The following is a 14,531-nucleotide window of genomic DNA, read 5'->3' on the forward strand; positions in this document are numbered from 1 at the left end:
AATAATCAAAAAAGAAAATCTAAGAAAAGTGATATAAATTTATTACAGTGATGGAGGTTTGGAATTGCATATGAATTGAAGGAACTAATCCAAAATCCTTTTCTATGGGGGAAATATTCCCTTTCACTTGGGATGGTTAATTATACCTTGTTTTTTTCTTAGTTTTTCAGTGATTCAATCTATACTTCTCCAAACGGCACAATTTTTTTGTCAAAATTACTACCAAGCATCCAATAACTGTTACCAATTCCTCAACTCTTTAACTTTGCTCCACCTTGCTGGATTCTCTGATGGAGTATGATTGTGTAAGGTTGAGGCAGACAGCACAAAACTTTTGTACATTCTTTGTGAATCCTAGTAGCTGGCTTTTACTCATTACATGACATTTCTTAACATAATATATGACCATAAGATAGAGCAAAGTGGAATAAAAGGATTCATATAAAACCACAGAAGGAGGATATGATAATCTGTTCACAACTGCTAAGTAATTAAGTACCTGGAAGAGAAATTAAAGGCATCTAGTAAACTATGATTTAATATCTAATCTCTGTTCATCGTCAGATTGAGTACTGAATAATCACAAACAATACCTATGAACATAGTTATGCTGGTGAATTGAATGAATTGCTAGGATACTTTCTGCTATGTAAAATCGTGAGACATCTTCTGAAAGCACATCTTTCCTCATCAGAAGAGTCATAAAGTCACCACCCGGTAAATATTCCATGATAAGGTACAAGAAATCAGAATCCTGAAATGAATAGAAAAGTTTTACAATGCACCGGCTATCAACTTCAGCAAGCAAGTTCCTCTCAGATCTAACATGCTCAACCTGACATAGAAAAAAAATGGAGTAAAACAATTTAGTGGAAAAAACTAAGAAGTTGCATTGACCTCAGATATTCAAAAGAAATTGCGGTACTATACTGTTCTTAGTTTATATAACCAAAAGCCATAATACCTCCTTTTATTGGTAGACCCAGACCACAACCTCAGGGTTGACACAATACATCAATAAATGCAGCTAATGATCAAGAACTTAAGATAAGGCCATAATAATCTTTGGACTAACTCATCCTGTACTCATTAAATTTACCAATGCCAACTGGCAAAGTAAAGAAAAATGTTTCACAGCATTATTAATTTATTGAATTTCAAAAGTAGACTTGGAATATTATAAAGTTTAGCAAAACTTCATAAAATAAAACTAGTTCTTAAACCATCGTTGCTAAAATAAATCCTAACACAAAAACTAAAACAACCCATTAGTTGTCTGCAAATTGGCCACAACCTGTTCAATTCATGTATTAATCTAGTACTTTTAAACTTGTTGGACTAGTAATCAGATAGCATTTCTGATGTCACAAGAAAAGGGCAAGTTCTGTCACCTCAAATCTAGAACATAACTACTACAGTAATAACTCTTATGATGGTTCTGTCACTGGCTTCTGGTTGAGATTTTTTTTTTTTAACGTAAAAAAGACATGCTTGTGGATATTATCTTGTTCAAACCCTGCATCAAGAACGTTTCTCCAAAAAGTTTTACCAAGTACTTTTATGTGAGTGCCATTTTTGTTTACCATAATAATCTTTCAACAACTTATCATGGGAGAGGGAGTGGAAAACTATACTAAGCAGATCAGAACCTTACGTAAAAATATCTAGCTTTGTTGTAATTAATTACACCTGACCATCAGAAAGGGTTGCAAATATTTTGCAATCCCAACCTCAAATCAGAAGTTACAGTGCTTCTCCTTCCTCCTTATTGTGAGCAATCATGCATAATGGTACTCATTGCCAAGGACAAAGACACATTGCAATGGCATGGGAGAAGGCCTGAGAGTGGCAGCTTTCCTCAAAAAAAAGTGTTATTATACCATGAATAGAATGTTCTATGTAGTACCATATTTTTCAACCAAACGAAATGCAGTTCAAGTGATGTAATTTCAGTTGGAGTTCAGAACATAAAGACAAAATGTTTGCAATCAGCCAGCTATACTAAATTTCCAAATGAAAGCCTTCTGAAATAGTTACCCCATAATCATAAGCCTACCATCTGATCTTATTATATCTTGCAACTACATGGCAGATACTATTTCAACTAATACACCAATTTAGAAGATATTTTAACTAGGAGATTGAGAAAAAGATAAAGGTTGGAATCCATTAGGTAATAAGGAGATCTAATAAATGGTTCTTTCATTAGATGTCAAACTTGTAAGTGTCAGAGCAGTTTGAGAATTATTCACCTGTCCACGACTGAGCATTTCTGATTTCTTCAACTTCTTCATTGCAAAAATTTCTCCAGTGCTTTTAGCACGACAAAGCCTTACCTGCATTTGTCAAACTGTTTAGATGGCACTGTGTTTACAACCAGAAACTCCCAACCAACAAGGATCATCATCCTAACAAATATCAGTCAGATTTTTCTACATTTTTATCATAGATGGAGTTTACAAGATAATAAAAGCTATGACATTGAAAATACCAAAAAACCATGACAAATATAGAACCTTAAAACTACGACTCCTCTTCAGGTTTACTGGTTAAGTATAAATCAGTAAAAAAAAAAAAAAAACTAATTGAGCAAATAGAGGATGTGACTATGGAGAGAGTAAAGACAAGTTTCAGATATTGATAGATGATGTCCCAGTTGAATGGACAAAGTCCGCTGAACAAGTTGATCAATGACTGAAAGGTGACAGCTAGCCCTGCTGTCTTTTCAAGTTAATGAGATCTTTGATGCAGAAGTATTTTACAGTCCAGCAGCTGGCTTGAAGAGTAGTCAAAGGAAAAAAAAAATAGCTGTTTTTTGCTGTTTCTTGTGCTTCACTCCATTACTAGTTAAATGCATTATTCAATTGTATTAATAAAGCATTTGCGCATTTAACAGTTTTATCAGAAGAAGAGCATCAAAAATGATTCCGAAGTTTTTTCTTTCTTTGTTTTGATCCTCAAAATACCTCACCAAATGCCCCTTTTCCAATTATTGTTAATTGCTCAAAGTCATCAATTCCCACTTTATGTCTCTGTAATCGCATATACTCAGTTTCTTTGCGTTCCAAATTCCTCAGCATCTCTTGTTGTTCTTCATTTGAAACGTTAGCTTCTTGTGCTCTCTTCTGAAGTGCCCAACGTCTGAAATAGATTCATATGAAACTATATTACTGCTTATTCTGAGATAGGAAAAATATTCATTTGAGCTCCTAGTAAGATCATTAAGAAAAGGAGGGAGGGGAATTGTAGTATGTACTTATATCACTTTTAGCAAAATACATCCTCCAGACAATATAATTAGAGTGTGATTGTGCAAACAACTAGATGCTTCAGTCAATAAAGAACTTGCATGATTAATGGTCTTACCTAACTTGATTATTTTTCAGCCAGATTAAGAAAATAAAATAACTAAACCACCAGGTAAGGCCATTATTAATATGTAAATTTGAGACTCCCTGTTGCACATCCAACAAAATTCTATAGCGCGTGTAAAGCCAATGCATACAGTCACATATCCTATCCCCAGAAACACACACACACACATGCACCCCGGAACATTGATATATAAGATGTACCATCAAAGAAACATACAAAGACCAAATTCGATTCATATTCCAATAGTAATCTAAGTACCACGCAAAACTAAATCATCTCATTTAGCCTTCCAAAAGATTTGAGACGCAATGTTTTCATTCAAATTCGACCCTTTCCAGTTGAAAAGAAGGATGGAAATGAGCATAAATTCTTAATCCTTTAGGCATTGTTTGGCTTGAAAGAAAATAAGAGAGAAACAGAAGTTGGAAGGGAAACTCTTAAAGAATTCACAAAATTTGTCAAGAACTTCCCTCAACTTTCGGTTTCTCTCTTATTTTCTATCAAACCAATTATATCCTTAGGGGACCTCATTCGGGAGTTCTCTCAACAACTGGGAATGAGCGCATTGCGAGCTTCAGCTCCCAAACGCAATGGAAACCAACAACAAGATTATTATCTAGCTCGTCATTCCAGACTTTTCGCAAACGTCTCATAAGGGGAAAAAATAAGGTGGATTCATTTGTCATTTTTCTTTTTCTCTCCATAGCTTTAAAATACATTCTCTCGCAGGTTAAATCAACTTGGAAGGATCGAACTATACCTCTCTTTACGATCCTGAAGGCCTTGTAGATAATTCTTATAATGGTTCTCTATGAACTGCTTCGCAGCAGCGGCTTTCTGCCGAGTGACCGGCGAAGAAACAGAGATATCCGTACTCCCTAAAACAGAAGGCTCTGCTTTGAATTGTCCACCACATCTACGATCGAGACCTCGGTCGTCCTTCAACCTCAAGATCTCAAGCTTCATCCTAGTCTCACCATTCTCCATTTCCAACCCAAAGTAAAGGACCTTCCCTGAATCCAATCTGACCTATAGTAGAATCAATCGAAGGTCAGAATTTCAAGAGAAATTCAAAAAACAGCATCTCCATCAGTCTGTTTTATATCTCAAGAGGACAGTAAAAAAGGAGAATTCAGCGAATTGAGGTGCTTCAGGAGTCGATCTAACCACAGAAACGTGATGAAAATCCGGAAGGGGATTGATCTTTCCAGGCTATCAACAGTTCAAAACCTGAGATGTTATCATTTCCAATGACAGATCTAAACAGAATAGTGACAGCAGAGAATCAGAGATTGAGAAGTCATCCCTCAGCCATTGAAGAAAACGACGGGTTCGAAGGAGAATGAACTGTCATTTATACGACTCTCATGCAAACTGTCTCTTTCAATTTATTTCCGATTTCTTTTGTCTTCGTTTACCCTTTTTACTTTATTTCTTCGTTTGGGGGCGAATGGAGTAAAGCAGACGCCATAGTTGTGATTAGATCGCGTTTCCTAGAACCTCGTTTTGGACTTTAAAAATACGGAAAGCGGGAACGAGAGAGAGTCAGCAGGTCTGTCGGCTGGAACCTGGATCCAAATCTGAATGAAGTTAAAAACAGCGCTTCGTACGGTGGGATGGGAAAAAGTAGAACAGTCAACATTGAACATACTGAGCACCAGCAACAACTGAGCCGTTGGATTTATTGCGGAGAAAACTTCGCTTCCATCTTCGGCCGGCTGAGAAAGTGAGAATTTTAGGGCCTGGGCCAAATATTATTCTGGGCTGGGTTTTGGCTGTTTATAAGCCTAGTTGTATTATAGTAGAGTTTTTATCATTGAGCACATATACGCTCCTACCACCTCTTGATTTTTATATAAAAACCCTAAATCGTAATCCTAAACCTTAAAATCCTAAATTTTAACTGAAAATGCATTTGGTGGAACACAATTCCTCTTACGATGAAGGAAACAATAATTCTTCAAAATCATTTATCCAGAGGATAATTTTACTGCAAATTATTGACACGTGGCAAAAGAAAATTGGGTATTGGCTGGATTTAGCTATTATCATTTTCCAACCCCAGCTGCTTGCAGCCCAGTTATTTTGCACGTCATTGGCACCCATGTAGAAAGGTCCAGCCCAATGATCTTTATGTTTCATGGAATGAAAATACAGCCCAATCTAACCTGATTATGAATATCGGTTTACTCAAATTAAGTCAGATTGGGGTCTTAGGCTTAATAGTTTTATTGGGCATGGGTTGACCTCAACCCGGCCCAAGTTGCACGCTTAAGTGTGCACCGTGCCGGTGGAATTTGGCTGCCTAGGATAAGAATATGGGATCCTTGCTCTCTTTGCAAAACCGTACCTAGCTAGCTGTATAATCTGTATATTGGTTGTATTGACGAGTTCAGATCTGTGCCTTACAACGTCCCACACCACATCCCTGCCATGTATTGGGAACATTTCCTTGATACTATCATCGGGGGATGTTCCTGCCACACAGCGCGATGTTCTGTGCGGCATTGTGGGGCGCAAATGTGAACTCCGTATTGATTTGTAACTATCATCCAAGAAATTATCAAAACCAAATTGGCATATTGTTTGGATTATTTTTTTACTTTATTCTTTCTGGTTAAATCAAGGTTTTAAATACTTATCAGTTTCTGGCAATTTGTTTGGAACCTCTTTGACCACCAGTTTCTGGGTCAGTGGTCTGACTGTCCGGTTCAAATAAATGATTTATTTTAATTTTGTGCAAACTTCTTAAACTATCATTAGAGTTTAATTAATTGACTAATTCTACCCTTTAATGTTTATATAAAGCATATTGTCTTAAAGCATTCCTACTATTTCCAATAATTGACATCGATTGTAAGTGCTAAGGGAAGAAAGTAAATGACAAATTTCCCCTCCATTATTCCTTAAATTTTCGAAATAAAACCCAACCGATGAAGAGATCTTCTGATACATCATCTCGCTCTGCAACACCGACTTATTCTCTGTGTTTTTCTTTTTGTGTTTTCAGAAACAGAGCTGCGTTTTCAGTTTTTCTTTATGTTTTTATTGTGTTTTTTGTCAATCTTCTGCGCCTTTTGCCTGGTTGTTTTCTTATTATAAATGATATTTTACAAAAAAAAAAAAGGCCTGGCGAATGAGAGACACAAGTGTCTCTTTCATATAACACAAAGAGACACCCTAAGAAAAACTAGACGATCAGGCCATATTCATCCCCATCCCCATTCTCTTCCCTTCAGCGGTTAGAAGAGAGAGACTAAATTCGTGATTTAATTTGTTAGGTGAGCTAGCTTCTTGGACGAAATTTTTCTAGAAATAAATTCAGACTAAGCACGGTTCTATTGTAATTAAACAGCGTTGAAAGACAAATAAGTGTAGTAGATTGGTTGATGTCTAAATTCTAAAATAAGAGCCTTAATCCTTTGGAACTTCTCTTGTATCTCCATGAATACATGTATCTTTCATTAGGGGAAAAATCTATTCATATGAACTCAATCAATTAGGGGTCCTGCTCTCATCAGGAGTAAACAGTGAGCCATCGGAGATGGGTGATGGGTCTAGCCATTGATGTGTAGTTGTTCATCTACGTAATAATTTCCTTGTAACTTTCCCAGGTTCGAGTTGACTTGTTCTGAGAAGAATGAAACAGTGCCGCAACTTCCATTTTCAGGAATCTTCTCTGTAAATTTCATTGGTTATTGATGTAACCGTTTCTGGTCATGTACCAATTTTGTTGTGATGTACCAATTTTTTGGGTAAGTACCTCGTCATTTGACCTGTTCCCAGGTGGCCCATGACTCAAAGGATGATGGAGCTCTCTGGTGGCAAACTGCCTGGTGATGAGCTACTTGGTGGCGAACTCCCTAGTGGAGAGTTACCTGGTGACGAGCTCCCTGGTGGAGAGTTACCTGGTGACGAGCTCCCTGGTGGAGAGCTACTTGGTGACAAGCTCCCTGGTGGAGAGCTACTTGGTGATGAGCTCCCTAGTGGAGAGCTACCTAGTGACGAACTCCCTGGTGGAGAGCTGCCCGAGTGGACTCATCATTTGACCTGCTCCTAGGCGGCCTGTAACTCAGAGAGTGGTGGAGCTCCCTGGTGTAGCGCAAACGCGATTGCCCTCTCCTCTCCTTTGTAGGTGGCGGGAGCTGAGGGACCTGCGAGAACTCCATCATTTCCTCCTCTTTGTAGGCGGTGGGAGCTGAGGAACCTGCGAGAACTGAATCAGAGGACCCGGGGGTGTTTACCCGGCGGGGACTCTCCGATGCCTAAATTAGCATTCTAATTGCAGAGAGCTTGGAGAGAAATGAGAGAGCTAGAGAGCAGGGATTACCTCCATTTTTCCATTCCCTCCCCCTTGTCTTTGAGGGTCAGAGTCCTTATATAGTGATGTCCTGTCAAATCAGGCGTAACAGTCTCTATTAAGTCAGGCTTAACTGCCTCTGTCTCTCTGCCGCAGCCGTTACTGCCAGAGCTGAGGTGGCGGGTGCAGGCGACTGCTGCAGAGTACAGCTCTGCCAGTCAAGGGACAGCTCTCAGGACTGGCACTGGCAGGCACGGCGCCGCCTAGCGAGAGATGTGGGTGCAGGCCTCCGGATCTGTTAGGTATGGTTGTTAGGTAGGAGATCTTCCTGCGATACGCCGAGCTGCCCCTAAGTGCCGAACTACCTATGCCGAGCTACCTGTAAGTGTCGAGCTGCCCCTAAGTGCCGAACTACCTATGCCGAGCTACCTGTAAGTGTCGAGCTGCCCCTAAGAGGCGAGCTCTTCGTAAGATGTCAGGCTGCCTGCGGAGTGGCCAGCTGCCTGTGGTGAGTTGCCTATGCCGAGCTGCCCCTAAGTGGCGAGCTCTTCGTAAGATGCCAAGCTGCCTGCGAAGTGGCCAGCTGCCTGTAGCGAACTGCCTATGCCGAGCTACCTGTAAGTGCCGAGCTGCCCTTAAGTGGCGAGCTCTTCGTAAGACGCCAGATTGCCTGCGGAGCGGCCAGCTGCCTGTGGTGAGCTGCCTATACCGAGTTACCCCTACCTATACCGAGCTCCCCGAGCTATGCTGAGCTGCCCGAGTTGTATCGAGCTACCCGAGCTGCTCAGTTGCACTTGATTTGGATGAGATATCAGATGTCACAATTTCACTCGAAGGCCAAATCCGCCTTATACATTTCATCGTAAGCTAACTCCTGAAGCAAACGCCGAAAGGTACTACGGATGTCACTCTGCCCATTGCCGAAGAAAACAACTTTATGGAAACCAACGCATATATGGTGGTCGCCAATCGTGACGGCTTGTCCAAATTACTTGATCGTCAATCCGCTGCAGTACACCCTCCACGAAGAGTAGAGTAGACATCAGAGGGACATCCGCGCAACCAAGGGACATCCGACGACGGCGACGACAAAGCAGAGTAGAGAGAGACAGAAAGCCTTCGAAAAATCAGGCTTCAACTTCTTTAGGTTGTCCATGCTTATCCAGGTAGGCAATGACACCAGCGACCAGATTCGGGTTCCAGTTGAACCAAGGGGTTTCGGTGATTCATCACTCTTCAATAGAGGTAAAGAAACGACGACATCGGGTTGTCCGTGGTTACCTCTCTTGCAACGACAAGCATTATCGCTGCTTCCCTTTTGCAACGATCATAACGAACTGGACGAAACTCTCGTCGCTTCCTTTGTTGAGCTCTGTCATATCTCTTTTCTATCTCTTTCATTAGTGCAATAAAGAAAGCAAACAAATAAAAAAAAATTTGAAAAAGAGAGAAGAAGGGGGTTTCGGATTCATTCGTTGAATAGGAAGAGCGGTGCGACGACCAACGGAGGAGAAACCGGTCAGGATTCTGACAAATCCAGAGTGAAGTACAGTAAGAGTATTTTAAGAAGGGATTCTAGCCGATAAGGGTAGGTTTTCGGCCTTAATATGGATTAAAGAAACACAATTCGTATAATAACTAAAAGAGTAAATTTTTTTGAAGAAATATAAAAAAAGAGCTGTATACAAAAGAGAGCATCATATGAGATACAATTCGTATCTCTTTTTTTTTACGACAAAATTGCCTCTTTATTAATTTTGAATAAAATATTTAGATCCTCTTTCCCTCCTGCATGCGAATATTTTTTTACTCTCTTTTCTCCTCTCTGATCCCTCCCTCAAGTCTCCCTTCTGTTTTTTCGAATCTCGAATCTTTTCTTTTCTTCTCCTTCTCTGTAATCGTGGTTACACATTACCCCTTTGTGTGATGTAACACTACACATTACCCCTTTGGGACATACTGACATCTCATCCACCAATCCATCAAAGGCCTCTATGATTGAGTTGATTCATTGATTTGTCACTTGTCATTTAATGCTTTGACATTCATTGGTATATTATAATAATGTTTTTAACATAATTAATAAATAAACCACAAAAAACCAAAACTAATGAGAAAATAAATAGACAATGTAATTTCATATTTAACATAATTGGTAGATATGGAAATAATTGTTAAGATGACTGATTGAATATTATGGATAAGTGGACTGTTAGTCTACTAGTAGCCTTCTATAAGTTGCATCTTATTCGTGATTTTACCTACGGGTGGATTGAACTATAAAAACCCCTTGATATTAAAATTCGAGTGTTGCAGATATTTATTTCCAATATATTATATTCGTGCTCTTAGGTCTTTTCACAAATATAATACCTTAGTGGCTTCGTATTATTATTCACCTAAGTAGGTGTTTGGTAACGTGGTCATTTTCAGTTAGGGGTTTCCTACTAAAAATGGCCACGCAACACCTCATTGAAAACGGCCAAGAAACGGCTTATTTTTTGTTTGGCAATGTTGTTTCCATATAGGATGAATTGCAATGATTTCATCTGCATTATGTTTGGTTGAAACTGTTTTTTCAAGAGTGTTTCCTTAATTTAGTGTAATTATTGTATATTGCACTACCATAGTTCCTAATGAAAGGTACGAGTTAGCATGCAATTACTATTTATTTGTTTGACATTATGATACCAAACCCCTACTAATATTCACAGATTAGCATTTTCAAACATTCATGGATCAACAGTCCTCATATAATATTTAGGGATTATAACAGATAAGGGCAACTTTTGGACCCTAATATCAATAAAAGTAATATTTAAAAAAAATAAAAAATAAGTTAACTTTATAAAAATAATTTCAATTTAGGGTAAAAACGTTGTTCATCTTCTTTCTCATGCAATCCATTCATCAGCGCTGCTCTGACAAGGTCTCCACCTCCGCCTCTAGCAATGTTGGCGGTGGCAGCGCTAGTGGGCGAAGGTGGCAGCATTGGGCAGAAGATGAACAGTATTTTGACCCTAAATTGATATTATTTTAAAACGTTAATATATTTTTGAAATTTTTTAAAAATATTATTTTTATTGATATTAGGACCCAAAAGTTGCCCTTATCTTTGTCGCATGTACCCTATTTGTTCTTGATGATGCACAATCCGGCCGATCTTAGCTGTCAACGATCTTGCCTCTGAACCGGGTGGCAGGGACCTGAAACGGAGGGAGAAGAGAAGCTCCGGGGAGAACCCGGCGTAAGGGCTCCGAAGCTCAAGTTAGAGTCTTTCAAAGGCAAGATAGGCCAGATAGCGCAAAAGTTAGCATACCTCGTTCCTGGGGGGTAGGAGCCTTTTATAATCACCTCGCGCACTCACTTCCAGGCTTCTGTCAGATCGGGCATGATTACTTCTGAACTCCTATCAGTTCGGATGTCATTTCCTCTGGCCGGACAGAACCGCCACTGCTCCTTTTGTCGGAGCCGTCTCTGTGGCTAGTAACGACGGTTGCAGGTGGCAGTAGCAGGAGGCCGTTTGAAGTGCGGCTGTCGGGCGTCAGATCCCAAAATCAGTCAGGTGCGTCGCCCCTGGATACGGACGTCCTTGGTGTCAGGTACATTTGGTCAGCATGGTGTTTCAGAAGCGAAGTGTTGGAGTGGCGAGCGAGATGTCTTGAGTTTGGTTTGGGGAGTGTTCCGAGCTGCCATGGGCCAGCTCGGGTGACAGCTGTGAGGCTTGGGGCCCAGTATAGTTTGGGCTCCTTGCAGGGAGCTCGGGTTCTCAGTAGGGAGCTCGCTCTTAATAGGGAGCTCGGACTCCCAGTAGGGAGCTCGCTCTTAATAGGGAGCTCGGACTCCCGGTAGGGAGCTCGGGTTCTTTAGGGAGCTTGGACCCTTAATAGGGAGCTCGGACTCCCAGTAGGGAGCTCGGTCTCCTAGTAGAGCGGTCTGGAGTTCGGGCTCGGCAGTGATGAAGTAGGCGTGCTTTCGACGTTCGCTTCGAGCGCTCTACTGTCCCGAGTTGTTTGCTTTTGCCACGTGCCGGGTGATTGCGAGGTCGGACCAAATTTCCCTTCATCAGTTCTCTTCACAGAAGCAACCCTTGGCGTGAATTGCCTTTGTCTCTGATTGAACGAGTCCTTATCCTCTTCGGTTCTCTTCACAAGAAGCAACCCTTGGCGTTAATCAACTTTGTATCTAATGTTGGAGGGGAAGGTATTCAGTGAATGGCAAACAGAAAAAGAAAAAAAAATGAAGATGGAAGAAGAAGGTGGGAGATGCATACCTGAAACTGAGAGCGGCAACAACCTCTGGTTTCGAATTCTTTGCTAGGTTTTTGTTTTCCTTTACTCGGTTCTATATGAAAACCCATAGGATGGAATGGTGCATCACGATGCACTGGATAGTGTTTTCCCGCTGCCAATTCAGCGTACACATAAGTGTCATGTCACTCTTCTATTTCGAGAAACACCAGCCTCCAACTCAAATCGTCTTTTTTGCATTGCAACGGTTGTGAATTGCACAAATTTCGACACATTCCCGTTTGTTTTCATTTTTCTCTAAAAACGGTGCAACCAAATAAGATGGTGTTTGGAAGCATGGATGTTTTTTAGGACCAATTTTTAAGAAAAAACGTTCATCCTTTCAAGACTTGTTTTTCACAAAAAATAACGCTTCTGCCATGTAGGCAGTGAGCAACACTATGTTGTTTGGTAAGGTGATTTTCATTATTGCTTTTCATATATGTGTTAACAGGTAAGCACCACATAGGATACACATTAGTCAACCGTTAGGGGAAACGGTTCACCGATTAGCGTTTCATGCATCGGTGGGGTCCCGATTTACGAGGCATGCCCAATTTTTTAATAAACGCCTTAACCAAACATTCATATATATGGGCATTTGTTGAAACGCCTATCTGGATCTGACATGGCACTGTTTTTTTGAAAAACGGCCATAGTTCCAAACATCCCCTAAGCTTTTCGACCATTGGACCCCAAAATCCCATGTGTCACCTACATCAACTCAAAACAGCCGTGCAACGCCTCGGTATCAAACAATGCCTAAGATGGTGTTTGGAAGCATGGGCGTTTTTTGGGATCGATTTTCAAAAAAAAATGACCATGCTTCTAAGACCCATTTTTTCACAAAAACAAAAAAAAAAAAAAAAACACTTTGATTTTGTTTAGGAGTGTTTCTGCCATGTAGGCAGTGAGCGAACTATGCTGTTTGGTAGGTGATTTTCATCACCGTTTTTCATGTATATGCTGATAAGTAAACATCACATAGGATACATATAATCACCAATCAATCAACCATTAGAGACAATGGTTCATCAATACATGAAATGCCAAATTTAACGTTTCATGCATTGGTGAGGTCCTGATTTACAAGGCATACCCATAATTCAAACATTTTTTAAAAAAATGCGTAAATCAAACAATCATATATATGAACATTTATTGAAACGCCTATATGGATGCAACGTGACACTTCCAAAACATCCCCTAAATCAGTATGTATTGATTGTATGAAAATTACTAAATGAGTATGAGGAGGATTAGGCTTATAAATCATCCTAAATCATGCCAAGTGGTTCCTTTCTGTCACGTTTTGGTTCACCGACGGGGACGCAGGTGAGACACATTTCAAAACCAAATCGGATGTAGAAGCATGTAATGAAGCCGGCCACGCTTATTGGCTTATTGCTTATTTTAGTGCCATAAATTTTGCTTGAAACTACTATGCTGTGGGAAGCACTGTTTTTAAAATTGGATCGGACAGGATGATCGGACTGGAAAAACTGAGAATCGGTTATTTGATCAGTTTTGTTTTCTTCTAAAACCACTTTTTTTTTTCAAAATCATTGATTTTGGTCAATAAATCGCTGAACCAGCCGATTAATCATTTGAACAGTTTTGATCGTTTTCCATTTTTTTTTTATTAAAATGAGCCAGTCATTTGGATTGAATGGTCGAACCGTTCGAACCGATAATCGGACCCTAACCGATTCGATCACCAGTTCGTTTTTAAAAACCATGGTGGGAAGGGAGCAGCACGTGTCATCAAATCAGAGTCGTTGGTCCCACGCTATCAATTATTTTATAAGTAGACCCGATCATTCCGACTTCAGATCAAGCGGTAATGCATGAGATAGCCATAGGTTTCCTCCCAATTCTACTTAAAGCTAATTTTCTCTTTAAGGTTAAGCATCCTATTGCTTGTGCAAACAAGTATAGATGATGAAGGTATACTTGCTCTTGGATACATTCAACGCTGTGTTTGCTGTGAAATTCCTTAAGCATTAAGAAATTTTCCTTGAGGGTTAAGAAATTTTCCATCAAAGCAAACATAGCCTTAATTCTGTTGTAACATTTCTCACTCTAATAAAAGTACTTACACAGGTGGATCCTCGATCCAACACTCCAAATCCTATCCATTTTCCAGATTTGGATTTTACCAGATATCAGCCCAACATGATTTCAGTGCGGTTCTCTGGTACGGCAAACGGGCTGCAGCTTTTGGAGAAATGGCCTAGACTGCACTTTGACCAACAGAAATGTAGCCAACTTTTGGGTTCATGCAGGGCCCGCTTATTTGGTTGGGCCGAACGATTGGGTTCGTGGTTGGGTTGGTGTTTGGAGTCAACTGGTCAATCTATTTAGAGTCCCACTACGGAATAACAAATTAACAATTATGCATGGCATATTCTCCTGTTTATCGTATTACTAGCTGATAACAAGAATCCGGATCTGATGCAAATACGAATTTGCAAACATAGTTAAGTGAGCGATCATAAGTTCATAATAGAACACACTAGTGTTCTATATATATGCAGGTTCATACACTTGTATTGTCGCCTTCTCGG

General features: G+C 40.0%; 1 protein-coding gene across 2 annotated transcripts in view; it reads right to left on the bottom strand.

The window, feature by feature from the left end:
- The window catches only part of LOC104606382 (uncharacterized), a 35,639-nt gene extending 30,705 nt beyond the window's left edge, over positions 1–4,934 (bottom strand). Inside the window, exons 1-5 of one of the 2 annotated variants that reach the window (XM_088887878.1) lie at positions 4,543–4,680; positions 4,136–4,404; positions 2,967–3,141; positions 2,253–2,336; positions 594–835 (exon numbers count right to left, since the gene is read on the bottom strand). In XM_088887878.1, coding sequence (XP_088744004.1) covers positions 594–835; positions 2,253–2,336; positions 2,967–3,141; positions 4,136–4,362 — 728 coding nt within the window. In that variant the 5' untranslated portion in view covers positions 4,363–4,404; positions 4,543–4,680. Of the gene's footprint in view, positions 1–593; positions 836–2,252; positions 2,337–2,966; positions 3,142–4,135 lie in introns of both variants that reach the window. The other variant, XM_010271543.3, reaches the window with a different exon arrangement.
- Positions 4,935–14,531: the final 9,597 nt, after the last annotated feature.

Source organism: Nelumbo nucifera, chromosome 5 (assembly GCF_055504915.1).
Source record: "Nelumbo nucifera cultivar China Antique chromosome 5, China Antique-T2T, whole genome shotgun sequence".
NCBI lineage: Eukaryota > Viridiplantae > Streptophyta > Magnoliopsida > Proteales > Nelumbonaceae > Nelumbo > Nelumbo nucifera.